General features: G+C 38.3%; 2 protein-coding genes across 2 annotated transcripts; one reads left to right on the top strand and one right to left on the bottom strand.

The window, feature by feature from the left end:
- Window positions 1-32: 32 nt before the first annotated feature.
- LOC144195076 (calcium release-activated calcium channel protein 1-like) lies at window positions 33-3,748 on the bottom strand. Its single transcript, XM_077714454.1, has 2 exons — window positions 3,428-3,748; window positions 33-2,499 (listed from the first exon to the last, which is right to left on the bottom strand). Exons 1-2 carry the CDS (start codon window positions 3,539-3,541, stop codon window positions 1,957-1,959), a joined length of 657 nt encoding a protein of 218 aa, XP_077570580.1. The 5' UTR covers window positions 3,542-3,748; the 3' UTR covers window positions 33-1,956.
- A 2,145-nt stretch (window positions 3,749-5,893) lies between these two features.
- kdm2ba (lysine (K)-specific demethylase 2Ba) lies at window positions 5,894-18,539 on the top strand. The gene is given in 9 exon segments (XM_077714453.1): window positions 5,894-6,225; window positions 10,863-11,087; window positions 12,205-12,348; window positions 13,511-13,597; window positions 13,721-14,865; window positions 15,814-15,977; window positions 16,043-16,204; window positions 16,758-16,976; window positions 17,519-18,539. Coding segments are annotated over 9 exon segments (2,382 nt in total). The 5' UTR covers window positions 5,894-6,171; the 3' UTR covers window positions 17,701-18,539.

Consider the following 18,539-nt stretch of genomic DNA (forward strand, 5'->3'; position numbering starts at 1 on the left):
CTCTATCGGCAGATCCACAAAAACAAAAGTACTTAAAAAACACACTGTTTTATTTTGAAACTGCCAACAAAACCCACAGATAAGCAGCAGTCACTCGTCATACAGTAAGATATATTCATTGAACCTCTGTATATACATCAACAACAACAACAGTCTGTTGGAATAAATAAAGCAGCAAAAGTCCATCTAAGAGTAACAGTGCAATAAAATCTAAAGGCAGCACAATGGCTGGGCTGAGAGGCTCTTTACCCAAGATTGTCACATGACCCAATAAGTGTCATTCATATTTGCATAGCTGCATGTTTCTATTGTATATTTCTTTTGAACAAAGCCACAGGCTGTGTGCCCAAACAAAATAAAACAAAACAAAAAAAACACCAACATTAGTCCACATTTCTCCACAGGACTAACACGTAAAACTTACCGTGTGTGAGCATGCTATAGCACATTAAAATAATTAAAAATAAAATGAGAGGACTTCCTTAAAGCATGCAAAACCTAAATTGGGTGAATTTGTTTTTTGGGTTTTTTTGGGATAAGCATTTCCTGAAAAGCCTTAATAAAAATAGAACTGAGTAGTTGTGGTTTAAGGAGTTCCATTCTATGAATTCTTTGAAGTGTTGATATTTTTGCAGAAATGCAAGTCAATGCTTATAAACAGTTCTTATAATGTACACATTTCCTAATTGTGATCATTATTACACTTTATTATATTCTCCCTTAAGAATTTTGTTTTTGGTTAATTTTCTTTGGTTTTTCTTTGCGTAAAGTATAAAATACTAGACAGTAATCCCTCGAATATAGCAGTTAATGTGGACCAGATATCTTCAGTTCTAAGTCCTAATGGCAAGAATGACTTCCACTTGCAAATTTCAGCATGTATATTCACATTTCTATGAACTTCAAAAAATAAAAAATTTGAAAAATTAAAAAAAAAAAAACAGAAAAAAATCTATGATGTAGTGAAGTCTTGAAAGTTGAACCGCGAAATGGCGAGGGATTACTGTACTTCATAAATTCCACATTAATCTGAGAAACCTTTAGGGAATATACATACGACAGTACATTTTTCTCTTAAAAACATCGCCTACATTAAAATTGACATTACTAGCTGGAAGGAATACCAACATCTGAAAACAAAAATGAATTCCACCCAAGCATGAGATGCAAAAAAAACAACGTACCAACATATTATCAACAGTACCAAGTTAAAGTACAGTAACTTCCATGCAATGTAAAACAGCTCCAGTGAGGTCAACTTCTGTAAAACTAAAACAAGCGTCACCATTAGAACAAAAATTTCCTCCACCAATTTCAATTAAATATGGCAAATGAACATTTTTATATGTATAACATACACAAAGTTGCTTTAAAAAGTTATGCAATGACATTTCAAAAAGTATTTGTTTTAAAGCCTTATATTGACAACTGTAAATTTCTTTGCATGCATAATTCATGCATGAACTTAAAAAAAAATGATGGGCAAACTACGGCCTGCGGGCCACATACGGCCCCGTTAGGCTTTTTAATCCGGCCCACCAACGTTGTCCAAATATTTTTTCCCCAAGATGGCGCCGTCACGCGGAAGCCAGTGGCAGTAACTATGTCCACTCTTATTTGTTTTACAGTCCCTTTATCTTTTTTTAAATGACATTATAATATTTCTTAATACATTCCTTTTGACTTTACTTCGTACTTTATACTTTTTACTTTAATGATGAGTAATGAGTATGTTAATACTTTAGTCCTTTTTTTCTGTTCATGTTTCATATGCACTGTTAACGGATGCACTTTTTTATATGTATCGTATCTTGTACTGACCCCGCCCATCTGTCAATTTTTTAAAGTCAATGCGGCCCCCCGGCCTTAAAAGTATGCCCACCCCTGCACTTTTGGGGGAAAAAGTTAAAAAATGCCTATTGGAACATCCACAAATCCTTTCAAAATAAAAGCAAATCAAGCAAAATGATCCACTGCCTTTAACTCGTCGTTTTCGCTCCTGTGGTCCAATTGGCTCTGCAAACGCATTACTTGCTCCAACTCTCGGATCTGCCTGTCCGTCTTGTGACTGACCAACGTGCGGTAAAAATGGACGGCGAAGACAATAAAAACCAAGCCAAACGGTACCATGATGCAAGTGGACGCAATGGCGGCCGCCTCGCCCGAACTGATGGTCTCGTTTTCCGCCTTGTTCTTCAGGGGAAGAAATTTGACCCAACATAGGAGCATGACTTCGGTGAGGAAGAGGAGGGTGCCGATGACGGTAGAAAAAGCCCAGGCTAGTTCGATGTGGCGGTGCATTCGCTCGTGGGGGGACTCGTGGACTGAGTTGAGGTTGTGGACGTTGCTGACCGCCTCCAAGTTGGGGAGGATACATGTGCTGATCATCAGGGCGAATAGATGTACTGCAACTAGTACTGTGGTGCAAGCACTGAAGGCTATCAATAACCCGGGGGGATATGTGATTTCTCTTTCTAGCTGGACTTCCACCATGGCCACCTTTAAAGGAGAAAAAAATAATAGATAAGTGTTTTTTGAGGTCAGCCAATCACAGGGGGCGAGAAGGATAACCAATCATAGCAAGGGGCAATTCAATATATAGTTAGCTTAGCATTTTTGGGGGCAATGGGGGGAGGAAATAGGAGTACCCAGAGAAAACCCACTTTGGAGGACATCCAAATGTTACACGTTGAGGACAGATGTGGAATCGAACCCTCGCTCCCAGAAGTGTGAGGCAGATGGTACAACCACCAGGCTGACCCATAAATGCATCTAAAAATTATTACTAAAATTCACATGTTTTATTGAATCAATATCGTCACTTAGTCTATAAAGGGTTAAAAGTACCAACCTATGAATATATCTATCTAACCATTTTAATGTAAAAAGATGAGATTAAATATTGCATTTTTAAAAATTTGGAAAAGAAAACATTTTAGATATAATAGTTAAATATTTAAAATAAAATCGAATTAAAAGCCCCAAAAGTCGAAATTCAATATTTACTTTCTCGGACCGCACAAAATCATCCAGCGGGCCAGATTTGGCCCCCGGACCACCACTTTGACAACACTGACTTAAATGTGCTGTCAAGTTTGTGGACGGCATGACTTTTTTTGTTCGTTTTTCCATGATCTAAAATAGAAAATTACCCTATAAAGGGTTAAACAAAGTGCAAAAAAAGAAGCCATGTTATGCTACAGAACTTTTGTTTATAGTCCATACTTAGTTTTGTTCGTAAAAACAAAGTGAATGGGTTGCACTACTTTTTCGACATGAGGCTATTTTGGTTATTTATTGCGCTAATTTGTTTGAAGGGCGAGCAGGCCTCCGCGGTGAAAAGACCTTGAAAATAACCGTACAGGGTCTACTTTTTGTTCGGCTAAAACACGTTTTTTTGTGTTAAGGAAACAGCAAAATAACTCACCATGGCGAATCCCGACAAAAGTGCCGAAGTTCGGCTGGTCGCTTTCAGCTTTGCTCGACTCAAATACAATTTTCTCCATGACAGAGCTTGCATTGAATGTTCGTTCAAACTCATTCCGAGGAATTAAAAACGAACCGTCGGACTGCTTTGCAAGATATGAACTGAATTAAGAACACGAAAGACGGAAGGAAATCGAGTAGTGTCGACCAGGAAATGAGGAAAAAATAGAGTGAGCTATCCGACCATGGCAAAAAAGTTTGGTACAACAGCTGGCTGTCAAGAAACCTGAGATTCTGTACCCACAATTCACCGCAGTCCAAAGTTGCACTAAAATGCCCTCTGGCGGACAAATATGGAATGGGCACCAGTGGTTAGCATTACCAAAGGCAGTGACGAACATTGTTGCATTTTGCATGTAATGTTGGTCATTTGTTTTTAACAGTGTATTAATAACTTCAATTCATAATGGAACGTTGAAAATAACATATTATTTGTTGATTAGTTATTGTTATTAAGTATTTATTATTTATTTGTCTGTTTTTTGTTGTTATTTGTGCAGTTTTGAAGCTTTAAATCTCATTATTTTTGTGTAATGACAATAAAAGCATTCAATTCAATGGAACACACCTAACGTACAAATACAAGAATATTATTTATGATTATTAAATACACCCTTGAATACAAACATTATTTTTTGGAATTTTGAGAAAAAATAAATAAATAAAAGATTACTAGAATGCACAAAATGCACAAATAAAATCTTGCAGTGATCATTATTATATTAATTTATGACCAATATAGATCTTATTAGATGTCTATTTTATAGATGCAGCTATTGGAAAGTGAATACTATACGCACGTTAAATTTAAAAGGTTAGGATAGGTCAAAGAAAATTGGCTTTCGAGGATTTCACAATTACAGCTACTTAATTCCTCTTCTCACTTCTTCTTACTGTTTTGTTGTGAAATAACGTCAGTGAAGACACCCGAAAAACACATGTTGACCATTCTGTCCTCATACAACAATAAAATTCTCATTTTAAAACGTAATTAACAATAAAACTTTCTGAACTTATTGATTTTTATCAAGTTTCCCTTACCATTGAATTCTGATTAAATGCATTTCTAAATAAAGTATATATGCTCCTTTTACTGTCTACCAGTAAAGAAACTATGTTGGGTAATTGATTGCATAATGCTGCATGCCATTGTATTGCGTATTTGTGTTAGTACAGTAGCTGTGAAACCACTTTTGTTCTTGTACTTTAACTCTTTGTTAAGCACACATTTAACTTATTAGCTGCCATGGATAGAGTTAGATGTCAAATTTAAGGAAAAGTGGTGATTGTTTGCTCAAATAAAAAAAATATGAAAACGGGAGAAACAATAAATATATATTTTTTATGCATAAAATAATGGTTGACAATCATAATAGTAGTTGCATATGGCCTGAAGGTCACATAGACAGTATAAACATACTATATCAAATGTCGATATTGGACCAATATAGCTAAAAATGTAATGTCTAAACACCAGAAATTACTAAAATGTTCATTTTCCCTATTTTTTTAAATGGATCAAATATTCATATATTCTTGAAACAAAAAACTACTTTGTAGTGTGAAACATAGAAGTACAAAAGTATTATCTCAAGTCCTTAGATCAATAACGTCAAGAATTGTTGATTAAGGAATGACTGCGTCAAAAATGAGCATCAAAAGCCTAAAAAAAAAACTTTATGAGTTATCCTTATTCCTTTAATGCCACATTAAAGATCCTATGTAGTGACGACGAGCGTTCTTTACATCTATTCCACCTTAAAAGACTGCAGTTACGCTCAGATGCCCGCAGGGGGCGATGTTTCTCAGGCAATGACTGCACTTGGGCCCAATATAAACGATATTGGTGGTCTATAAATGACAGTAGAATAAAATGGCGTTGAGTTTGTCACCTGTTCAATGCTAGCTGCACAACGACACCTATTTTGGGAAAAAAAATATACAATTTGAATAATTTGTCAGAAATTTTTACATGTTATCCACTTTGAAGTCAAACTGTTCAAATTTTTTCTGATCTTCCAAAATACATGTCATCATAGAGGTAGCTAATTATGCAAGCTAGCATAGTGTCAAAGATGTAAGAAATTCAACTCCATTTTATTTTGGTATATACTGCACCCCACCAAAACCTGACCCCGACTAACTTTACAGTGACAACACCGCCATTGCTTGCAAACATTGCCCCCTCGGGTATTTTAACGCAATAGCGGGCTTTAAATGCGGAACAGCAAGATAAATAAACATAAGAGACTGCAACAGTGGAGCTAAACGGAGCTAACTTCCGTTTTATAGGTGACGGATAGTTGTACGCTATCACCAAATATTATTTGAGGTGATAAATATATCTAAAGAAAATGACATACACACTAACAAAAATCACACGAGTATTTTGGTTTCTTAATCTTAGTGATTTCTTTTGCGAATTTCGTAGGAAGACATTAGTGTTTCCTATATTTTGCGTGTAAATGAACCCTCCCTAGTGCACCCTGCCAGCTGGCTTCATTTTCGGCTAGATTTGAAGGAGGAGGCGGGTGTGTGTGTGTGTGTGAATGTGTGTGTACTTGTGTTTGTGTATCTCAATGCGTGTGTGCGTGTGTGTGAGGGGGGAGTACGCTGTTCTCTCTCTCGAGTCTTGTTCAGCCATGTTAGATTTTCCTGCTTTTCACCAACGATGAGCGCGGAGCCATGGCCTTGTCATTGAGTGGAGACGATGAGGAATATGATTCAGAATCCGAACAGGTCAGAGCTGACGGATTAAACCAAAGATCGCTTTTAGCATGTGATTGATTCGAATATAAAAAGCAAACCACAGGATTATAAACGGATTGTGAACGCAGCACCGTGTTTTCTTCCAACTACCTGAACGTAGCTTGTATCCGCTTGCTATACCTCGCCGCGTTCGAGGTCGTAACGTAAAATCGAGTGTTCGAAATCGTTATTTAAGCATTATACGTTTATTTATCCGTGAGCCGCGTGGACGTCCATTTTTTTGGGTGAGCTAACAAGCCCGTTTTTTTTTTGTTTAGCTAAGCGCTACATAGTCCGAACGTCAAAACACTCCATGTCCTTCCTCTCCGGTCAGCGTCCATCTGCTAACCACAACTGACCCATTTTTTGCACATCCCACCTCTAATAGTAGAAGTTTCCCCTTGGGATGGGGGGCGATATTTTAGACTCCCATGTCACGGGAACCGCGATCGTTCCCTTTGCGATTTGTGTACGATTTTTTTTCTCCTAGCACGTTTTCTTCCTCCGAATCGATGCGTTTCCCACACTTCCTTAAGTTCGCCCTGTCTTTAAGAAGGCTTCGGGCCAAGTGTTCTTTTCTCCAAGCCGGGGGCCGTGGAAGGGGGGATGGGGAGAGGGAACAATGAAGTGAGTCTCCTTCTGTTGCACGGAGAACGCGAGTCCAAATTGAACCAAGTGACCCCTCTGGTACCCCGAGAAAGTCGCAACGAGGTAGCCCCCCCCCCCCTTTTTTTAGACTGGACTGGTCTGATGGGACCACTTCAAGTGCACCGAGAGTGTGAGGACAAACCAGTTTTATGACTTGCAAAACAGTGCATCCAAGCCTCTTGTTGACTTTTATCCTTTAGCATAAAGGAAGGTGAAATAGGCTAACTACTAGCCTAGACTAGTTTTTGTTGTTTACCTGATTTATAGTAGATCTGACAAGGGGTGGTATGCTGGATTCATATTTTTGGGGGATTTTATGTTTTTTTATAGATAATTTGCGGATTCAGATCCATTTCCAGGACTTTTCATCCAGTAAAAAAAATGAAAAGGGTACAGGGTTAGGGGAGCCCGGTGGATGAGTGGTTAGTGTGTCGATCTTACAGTGGAAGACCTGGGTTCAAATCCAGGTCGGTCTACAGAGTGTGGAGTTTGTGTGTTCTCCCCAGGCCTGTGTGGGTTTTCTTTGGGTAAATTCCCCCTAGTGATTGGTTGTTTGTCTCCTTTTACCTTTTCATTGGCTGGCCACCAATCCACCTCTGGCTTGAAGTCAGCTAGGATAGGCTTCAGCACCCCCTGCAACCCTAGCAAGGATAAAGCAGTTCAGAAAATGAGTTGAGATTGGTACAAGGCTTTGAATTTAAACTAACTTAACCCGATCTATTTTTGAACTTGTACTAGGAATGTTCCACTTCTGATTTCCTATTTTTTACTTCCTGATCCTTTTTTGTTTTTCAAGATACGTTTTGCTAATACTGATTTAATAACCAATTTTTTTTGTGCTGTTAAAATTTAGCAAAAGATAAACTGGTTAATTAATTATTTTTGTTTTTAAGGTAAGCCCTGCTGGGACCTCCTTGAAAAATGTTGTTTGCAAACATTACACAATACTCTCTTATCATAATTAGTTTCTAAAGAAGTCGTCTCACTCAGTAGGAATGTTGAACTCGTAGTTTGATTGACAGCAGCCCAAAAAAAGTACTTTTGAATAGTCATAAAATACACGTAATTCAAGATACATGAATTTTATGGACAGTTGTAATTTTACATTATAAATTTAGACATTCTTTTTATTCTTATTGTATTCTTAATACTTCATAGTGATAAATGCATATGATACAATGTTTCATGTGTAGATGGTCTCAGGTCAGTTAGGATTAGACGTTGTGCATAGTGTGCAATACCAGTGTCATTACATCATAGCCACATCATAAATTGTTTGGAGTAGATTAGGAAAAAACGTTAGACAGAACTTTTTTTTTTTGTGGAGGAGTAACAATAGCTGATTCTGAGAAATATCAGTCACACAAAGAAATGAACACTTGGAAACATTTTTTAGCAATCTTGGTAGGCTTCCTAGAACTTGTATGGAAACGCCCCCTAAACCACACTAATGGCGTAAATATATTTTTGCCAAAAATACAAAAAAAAATCTGATTAAGAGCTAAGAATGTCAGCTTTTTGGTTTGTTTATTTTTTTAGGGACAAAAGGTTTTTGAGCGATTTTGACGATGATTCATCTTAAATGGAATTTACTATTTTAAATCCTTAGTCGAATGCATCATCATATTTTAAATCTGATTCATCATCATCATCAGAATTAGCAAACAATTGATTCCATTCTTCATGAGTGTTCACTAGGCGGACTCGTTTCCCTGGAGCAACTTTTTAAAAAAAAATAGATTTACAACCCTATATCTTCTAAACCACAGGTGTCAAAGTGGCGGCTCGGGGGCCAAATCTGGCCCGCTGCATCATTTTGTGTGGCCCGGGAAAGTAAACATGAGTGGCGACTTTCTGTTTTAGGATCAAATTAAAGTGAAAATTATAGATGTATATTAAATTTCCTGATTTTCCCCCTTTTAAATCAATAATTGTCATTTTTTAATCCATTTTTTTCTGTGTTTTTAGATCGAAAATCATTTGGTAAAATCTAAAAATATATTTAAAAAAAGCTAAAATAAACATTGTTTTAGATCTATAAAAAACTGAATATTCAGGGTTTTTAATCCAGTTCTTTTAATCCATTTATAATATAAAAAAATAAAATATTATATCTAAAATGGTCTTTCACCAGGATTTATGTATAACACACATTTTGCTTCAGTTTTTTGAAACAAATTTCTTTTGCGTCATACTCCAATAAATACATCAGCTTTCTTATTGGATATCTCGTTTGAACTTTTATACAAGTGTGGACAACTTGTCCAATCGAATTATCCGTTGCTACGTCATGAAATTATGAAGAATTTTGGCTATGTTTTCAGTTCAGCAAATCAGGACAACGTCAATGATGTCGTTTAAAGGTCTTTGTTGTCGACAAGTGAAGCGGCTTTGCTCTTGTTTTACCAAGTGGCGGCTAAACAATGGCCGCCTGTCTTTGACCTGGAATGTCTTGACAGTCAGCTGGGTCAGCTGACAAGACACCTTTTAGCTTAACTGCACTTTCTCACTGTTGGGGAAGTTATTATCACCCGTGGAGAAAAATGGTTGGAAGAGCAGTTTTCAAGACCTGCTTGAGCAGTTTAACGTCTCATTTTTTTACGCCTGTTGCGCCGACTGACAAACGGTGTTGAGTAGCGAAATGTTGGATTTTGAGAATCTGCTGATACAGAGTTTAAAAAAAAATGTCTGAATATGTTCTTCCTCAATTTGAAAAGACATTAAAATCGTATAAAAGGGTGATTTTCAATGAAGTAACATCCCTAAAAATATACTTTTTTTTACAAATTAGTTGTACAGCAATAAAATAAGGTCGCAAACAAATATATTTATATAAAATACATAAATATGCTGTGAGTAAAGTTGGTCACTCAATGTGATGAATTGATATTTGTATTTTTCTGCAATGTTGTTTCATTTGTGTAAATATAAATATAGACATTTTATAAAATATTTTGTGTATATCTATATGTACCGTATTTTCACGACTATAAGGCGCACTTAAAAGTCCTGAATGTTCTCCAAAATAGACAGTGCGCCTTATATATGGAAAAAACAGAAAACCAAAAACGAAAAACCACTACTGTCGGATATTAAAAAAAAATACAAATACCTGAAATGAAAGAATACTGTTAAATATGCAGATGACATCTTAGTTTACAAAATCTTCCATCATATAGCTCCTCCCACACTGCAAGATTTTATACAAAAAAAAAAACCCAAAACATCAACAATGGCTGGCTCTAGAGGTGACTGTGAAGTGAGTGCTTCACACCTGGAAGTCAATAGCAATTAATATATTTTCACGACTATAAGGCGCACTTAAAAGTCTTAAATTTTCTCCGAAATAGACAGTGCGCCTTATAATACAGTGCGCCTTATATATGGACAAAATGTCATTCATTGAGGGTGCGCCTTATAATGCGGTGCGCCTTATAGTCGTGCAAATACGGTATATGTATGTTACCTCTAAAAACGTAAACAGATAGGCTTAAAAAACCTGATTGTAAATATATATATATATATATATATATATATATATACATATATATTTTGCCCAATTGAGATCCTGTGTAAAACATGTGAACTATACAAGAATAATTCCTCATGTAAAACATAAAGACCCGCATTCAAATTTTTTCATGCATCCCCTGCAGTCCTTAAGAATCATATCCATCCGCAGAAAGGCGAGCGTGTTGCCTAGGTAACGTCTCCAGTAGAAAAAGGAGTCTGTGTAATGGCCTGTGATTTGTCATAATTTTTTTTTTCCCCCCTCAATGATTTACCCGCTAGAAACCAGGAAGGTATTACGAGATGAAACAAAAAAAAATCCACGTAGGAATGATATTTGGCACAAATTGTACTTCTTTTTTGCACAATAATGCAATAAAATACGTCATTCTTCCTCTGATATGGCTTTGATGTTTGATTAAGCGTACATTTTTGTAACCATGCTTTTTTTTTTTTTTGCTTTTTTGCAGCAGCGTGCAGCAAATCGTCCCAAATCCAAGATGGCGACCCCTTCGGCTGTTAAATTGCCGTCCAGTCGTAGCTCGTCGGGAGCCCGACGGAGGAGAACGCGTTGCCGAAAGTGCGAGGCGTGCATGCGGACGGAATGCGGGGAGTGTCATTTTTGCAAAGACATGAAGAAGTTTGGTGGTCCGGGCCGCATGAAACAATCCTGCATTATGAGACAGTGCATAGCAGTGAGTCAGCCCACCACCATTACGCTCAACACTCAAAGAACACCTCAAGTCAGTCTTTACACACACTAAATACATGATGAAATTGTGTCAAAGTATGCCAAAAAATATTATCGAGACTGAATCAAATCAAAACGGAGTGAAATTGTGCTATAAAATAGCTTTTATAATGGTTTGTTTGCCTCTGCATAGTAGAAACTGCAGAGGTAACGATTATAGCAGATGTCATGTTACTGTATAGAGGAAAAATAAACTAATATATGTTCACTCGGATCAAAACTGATTGGAATTGTGGTATAAAAAATGATTTAATAATGGCTTACCTCTGCATAGTAGAAACTGCTGAGGTAATGATTACAGCAGAGGCCAGCCATGTGACTTTAAGGGAAAAAAGCTAACAAGGCTCACTCTGATCAAAACTGATTGAAATTTTGCTAGAAAAATAGCTTTGATAATGGTTTGCTTCTGCATAGTAGAAACTGCCGAGGTAACGATTACAGCAGAGGCCAGCCATGTGACTTTAATGGGAAAAAAACTATCAAGACTCACTTGGATCAAAACTGATGGAAATTGTACTATAAAAACAGCTTTGATAATGGTTTGCCTCTGCATAGTAGAAACTACTGAGGTAACAATTACAACAGAGGCCAGCCATGTGACTATTTTGGTGAAAAAACACCAATCGTGACTCACTCGGATCAAAACTATTTTGAAATTCTGCTATGAAAATAGCTTTGATAATAGTTTGCCTCTGCATAGTAGAAACTGCTAATATAACAATTACAACAGAGGCCAGCCATGTAACTATTTGGGGGAAAAACACACCAATCGTGACTCACTCGGATAAAAACTATTTTGAAATTCCGCTATGAAAATAGCTTTGATAATAGCTTTAATAATAGTTTGCCTCTGCATAGTAGAAACTGCTAATATAACAATTACAACAGAGGCCAGCCATGTAACTATTTGGGGGAAAAACACTAATCGAGACTCACTCGGATCAAAACCGATTGAAATTGTGCCATAAAAAATAGCTTTGATAATGGTTTTCCTCTGCATAGTAGAAACTCCCAAGGTAAGTTTTAAGACCTCATTCCCAAACTCTTGTCTTGATTCGCAGCCCGTTCTACCCCACACGGCGGTGTGCGTAGTGTGTAAGGAAGCGGGCAAGGAGGACACACTGGAGGAAGATGACGACAAGTTCAACTTCATGTTAATGGAATGTTCCATTTGCAATGAAATCGTCCATCCCAACTGCCTCAAGGTACGGCACATCAGACTTTGAATGGCGGGGTGCCGGATCCACCCCGATCCAATCACTCAAGCTCTGATTCACAAGTTGAATCTCATGTCCGTGTCATACACCCGGTCATAAACCAACGGGAGTGACTCCATTGTTTTGACTAAAAGACACACGTTTCTATCTGATGGTGTCGTTTAGTCATCAGGAGATAAAATTCCTTTGCAATGGTGTCACATTTTAAACAAGTTATGGTGATAGGTATACTTAAATGGCTTCTTAGGAAATGGAGGCAATTGTTTTCAATTGGAAGGCTTAGCTCCGCCCACTTGTATTTTACAAAAGGAGGTATTGGTGAGGTTTAACTGTCAAACTGACCCACACCGCACTTTACTTTCACTTCCTTTATGACCATGGCGCAAAAAGCAACGTGTTTCAACAAAATATTTCGACAGGTTAATCTAAATCATGAGGTTTTGCTTTTGATTTTGATGCCTCTGAAATGTGTTGAGGGTTTAAAAATACAACAACAAATGTCTTTAAATTAAACAAAGCTATGCCGCCAACATTATAGCCATATGGAAGAGTTAGAACATGGCGCCCAAAAAAATCGCAGTTTTTGTATATTTTTGCAGATTCACAAAGTAATGTAACAGAACCATAACATTTAATATCACTAAAAATATAACACATTTTTGTTCATTCTGCAAAGTTTGTCTGCCTAGAAAAAAATAAAACACCTGTTACATTAAAGTAGTTTTATGAAATTAATTTAAAACCTGCTTCCAATTTTCAAAAAAAAATATGATTTCTTGTCATTAAAACCTGATTTGTTTAAAAATAATAATAATAATAATAATAATAATACAGTAATCCCTCAATTATAATGGTTAATATAGACCAGGCATGCGATAAACAAAAAAACTGCGAAATAGGGTCACCTATTTTTCCATTTTTAAAATTAATTTATTTTAATTTTGTTTAGTTTTCTGTCCTGAGTTCTAGTGGCAAATGGAGGGCAGGGAATTTTCACATTTTCAGTGAAATAATGTTCTAATCAAAACAAAACAAAAACCCTCCCAAAACAAATCCGCGATGTAGTGAATCCACAATATTCGAGGGATTACTGTAATAATTAGCCTATGCCTATTCCCTGAACGTCTACATTTTTGTGACTTCCCCACAGGTGAGCGACGCATCCGGCGTGGTGAACGACGAACTCCCCAACTGCTGGGAATGCCCCAAATGCAACCACGCTGGCAAAAGTGGAAAAGTGAGTACAATAAAATTGGTTTTGGACTGGCATTAGTAATAACAAATGCAGTCTAACGTACAAGTCACGATAGGCTAAAGGTATAAAGTCGTCTCGCACTTTCCGCCCCTTTTGGTATTAAAGCAAAAAAGGGGGCCAGGATTCAAATACGCCTCCAACCTCCCGGGCTCGCTGTTGAGGGAACAGAAGCCCGTGAAGGACGAGGGGGACGTATCATCTTCGCTTAAGAGGCGACCCGACCGGGAGGAGACGCCCCGGCATCGAGCCGACGAGCCTCTCCATCGCCAGCCGCCCATGCTGTCCCCTAGCAGCCTGGCTAGGCCGCGATTGGAGGACAAGCTGAGGAAGAAGAGGAAGCTCTTTGACGAAGAGGAGGAAGACGACTTCCGAGGACGAAAGGTCAGTAAAACTAGCTAAAAAAAAAAAAAATGAAGCTGTAATGATACTTTTCGCCTCCAGGAGGGTCCGGATGAGCCATCCTTTTCCAAGCTTCTACAGCAAATTAAGATGGAAGAAGATGAAGCATACGAGGATGAGGATGACGCCGCCGCCGACGCTAGAGAGCTTCATTTCCGAAGTCTGGTGGAAAGGAATGGTCGCCTAGGGGCCGCCGAGGACTTGGCGGAAGACAGGGACTTTAAAATGGAGTTGTTAAACCCCTCCCTGAAAATCCCCGTGGCGGACAGTGACCACTCCCACTGCAGTTCCCCGCAAGCCGGACCCAGTAGCGAAGGTGGTAGCGAGACGCAAGAACGGGGTCCGCGACCCAAAGCTCGCCGTAAACGGCGCCTACCCAATCGGGAGTTGAGCAAAGCCTTGAACCAGGATCTTCAGAAAAGTGAAGACTGCCTGGCCAATGAGAACCGGCAACCCCTTAAGGCGGAGCCAGAGTCGGAGAACGAAGAGCCCAAGAAGTTATTCCGGAATAGCGGCGAACTGACTGAGCAGAGGGCCCATCTCAAGACCAAGGAGATGAATGGCGCCCCCTGGGAACTGCGCCATTTCTACCCCAGCCAGATTACGCCACTGGGGTTTAACAGGAGTACGCCCACCACTAGGCCGGTACCCCCGCGCTCGCCGCCCAAGTGCGTCCAAATGGAGCGCCATGTGATTCGACCGCCGCCGATAAGCCCGCCCCCGGATAGGTTGCCCCTGAAAGATGGGAAAATGCATGTGGTCCAGCGTGAGGTCTGGATGAAGATCTTCAACCATCTGACGCATCAAGAGCTTTGTAGCTGCATGAGAGTGTCCAAGACTTGGAATAGATGGTAAATGCACACTCAAAGACATGCTAATGCTAACACTTGGAATTGCTAATGATAAGAGAATGGCCAAGCTAATTCAAAACAAAAACAATTAGAAAGTCACATAATTCATTTAAACAAGTTCCTAATTCATTTTCTCCGTTTTAATGCTCATTATGGTCTATTCAAAATGTATAAAAATATGATTGGACCTGAAATGGGTGTCAACAAATGAATTAAGTTCTCCAAAATGTGACTTAAAATTATTTCAAAAACCAACATTTTGTTTTTAAATGTTGAATTTTGGTGAATTTGGTATAGCTTGATATTGATTAGGCACCATTATACTGTAGTTTAACACACTGTGCTAATGGTTAGCTTAGCCCATGTGCTTCTCAAAAGCCAACCTAATGAAACTAACTAATCTTTATAGATGTTCAAATTATAGCTAGCATTACCATTAAATACTTCTATATTTGTCCACCATTTAAAGTATAGGCCCAAATTTTCCTAAATAAGGGATGAATCAAGTTATCCAATCTAATATATGCAATATATTACTGCTTAATTAGCACATTCAAAAACAACTAGTCGACTGAAATTCTCCTAGGCTAAAAAAAAGCGTTTGTAAACAGTGGCCATCTTGGAACAGATGACAACTACTCTCTTTAAAATTCTCCTCCTAAAATTCATTGCCAAGTACTACTGTACTAGCTAACTAAATGTATATTGAGGCCCTTCCAATCCTAGTTACTACTTAACACAAACTATAATGACTAAATATAGACACCAAAGTCAGTCAGCTGACCTGTTTTTCAAGCCAAACAATATAATTCAACATAAACTATTAGCCCATTCCAGTCCAACCTGTTTGTAGCCATCGCCAAAGAGCAAATTAGAGCACAAAAGCGACACCTTCAGGCCAGAATAGTCACCACGCTGATCTAAAATTTGGGCTTTGTCTACGTTCAGGTGCTGCGACAAACGACTGTGGACGTTGATCGACCTGAACCGCTGCACCTCCATCACCCCGTTGATGCTGAGCGGGATCATTCGTCGACAACCGCTGTCGTTAGACCTCAGCTGGACCAACATCTCCAAGAAACAATTAAGTTGGCTGATTAACAGGTTGCCAGGTATGTTGCTGAATCGCCACGGTCTCGTTTTGACTTCCACTTACTGATATCTCTTATCTCGACAGGCCTGCGGGTGTTAAAGTTATCTGGGTGTTCGTGGGCGGCCGTATCGGCGCTCTGCACCTCCAGTTGCCCACTACTACGGACACTGGATGTCCAATGGGTGGAGGGGCTCAAGGATGCCCAGATGCGAGATCTCCTATCACCACCCACGGACAACAGGCCAGGTGAGGAAGTACATCTTAACTCTGAACTCTATTCTAAAATGAGGGAGGCAAGAAGACATGGAGGATAATACTACTAATACTACTATTACAGTAATCCCTCGATTAGCGCATCTTCACCCATCGCAAATTTACTACTTTCAATTTTTTTTCCTCTGTTAATTGTTTTTCAAAATAATAATTTAAATTTCATAATGGGAAAATCAATGCTGAAATTTGTAAGCAGAACCAACTTTTGCTACTAGGACTGAAAAGAAAAATTAAAATAGGGTGACCCTACTTTGCAATTTTTCGAATATCGCTGCCATGTCTAGTTTACATTAACCAAGATATTTGAGGGAATACTGTAATACTGCTACTACTAACTACTGCTACTATTACTACTACTAACACTACTGCTACTACTACTATTACTGCTACTACTACTATTACGGCTACTACTACTACTCACGGGACAAGCCCAATGTTAAATTGTAGTAGTTTGTCTGTCCTCACACCCACCAATATTTAAATGTTTTTTTTTCAATTTAATTTATGCAAACGTTACGTCAAACAGGTCAACTGGATAACCGCTGCAAACTGCGCAACGTGGATGATTTGCGTCTGGCGGGCCTGGACATCACGGATACGTCGTTACGGCTCATCATTCGGCAGATGCCTATGCTCTCGCGCCTGGACCTTAGCTACTGCAACCACGTCAACGACCAGTCAGTCAACTTGCTCACGGCGGCGGGGACGACCACACGAGACTCACTCACCGATATCAACCTGTCCGGTAAGACCTAGGCCAAATATGGCTAATTTTCTAGTTTGCTATGCATTTAGTATCAAAAATATACATTTTTTAGTCAGCCCTGCTTGGATTTTCAAGGAGTCAAGGATGGCTAACAAGTTGGATACAAAAAGCTAAAATATTAAACAGTTAGAATCAAAGAAGCAGCATAAAAATACCATATTTTTAAAATATAAATTAATGTTTTTAATCTACCTTGGAGAATTTGAGGCTTTTAAGAGACACTAAAAATAAGAAAAACATGAAATGAGGCAAAGAGCCACAATATATCCAAAATATAATAAAAAACAAACAACCCAGAAGTCCACCCACCACTATGTTAAAATGATACATGCCTACAGCGCCCTCCTGTGGTTGGGCGTCAAAATCACATGATATACATGAATAATTTCACACACAATTTAAAAACTACCATCGCAAAATACAATCAAATATTTGTCTTCTACCACTAGTTAGATTTCCTTTTGTTTTTATTTTTTTCCTGTAACATAAATTAACTCCTAGGTATGTTGTCCACCATCTAGTTTGCAACCGGGTGACGGATCATTCGCTGAACTTTTTCAAGCGTTGCGGGACCATCTGCCAGATTGACCTTCGCTTCTGCAAGCAAGTGACCAAAGCGGCTTGCGAAAGGTTCATCGCCGAAATGTCCGTCAGCGTCCCCTTTCGTCTCAAGGAGGACAAACTCTTGCAAAAGACCAGCTAGCCAATTAGCCCCCAATTCCAATCATGGAAAGACAATTTGCACTTAATGGGAACCCACCCCTTCACACACCAACCCACTTAGTAGGACTTTGTCATTAAAAAAAAGGACTCGCGCTAGAACGAGCATGTTTGTGTTAAGATTGTTTTCCTATATATAAAAATATATAAATATATAAAAAAAATACAGGCTTGTAATTGGTTGTTTTGCTTTTGTTTCCCTAAATATTTGAAAGCAGTATTTTTCTACAAACATGAGTTTACAGTATGTCATGCCGCCATTTTCAAAGATGGCTTTCTCATTGGCTCCCAAAGATCTTTAAAAAAAATATGACGTCGTGTTTTTGCGTACGCTGTAAATATTTTTGCTCAAAACGCGCATTTACGATAAAAATTCCAGACTGTAATTCGATAGTGGACCTTTTCTTTTAACCCTTCGAAGTATGGCATTCTGACATTTACGCTTTTATTTATTGTTAATTGCCTTTTTTTTTTTGTATTTATTCATTCGCATAAGTTAGTTTTTTTGGGGCGAAGTTATCAAACTGCTGGTTTAAATATAACATGAGCAAATATTTGATATAAAGTTGAATTCCGAGCACTGAAGTCACCGATTGCGATTAAAAAAGGTGATATTTTTTGGTTTTGATGATTATAGACGATGTAAATAAGTGGCATTCCGATAACTCCATACAATTGGTGTTGTGTGTACAGTATATTGGGAATGTATTGTGGCGTGATGAACCTGCTATTGCCTCAGGTGACTGTGATAATGTTTATATTTGTAAAAATTCAAAGGCTCAGTGCTAATATGCATTAAAATACTTCCATTTGTACCATCAA

Source organism: Stigmatopora nigra, chromosome 4, assembly GCF_051989575.1.
Source record: "Stigmatopora nigra isolate UIUO_SnigA chromosome 4, RoL_Snig_1.1, whole genome shotgun sequence".
Classification (NCBI taxonomy): Eukaryota; Metazoa; Chordata; class Actinopteri; order Syngnathiformes; family Syngnathidae; genus Stigmatopora; species Stigmatopora nigra.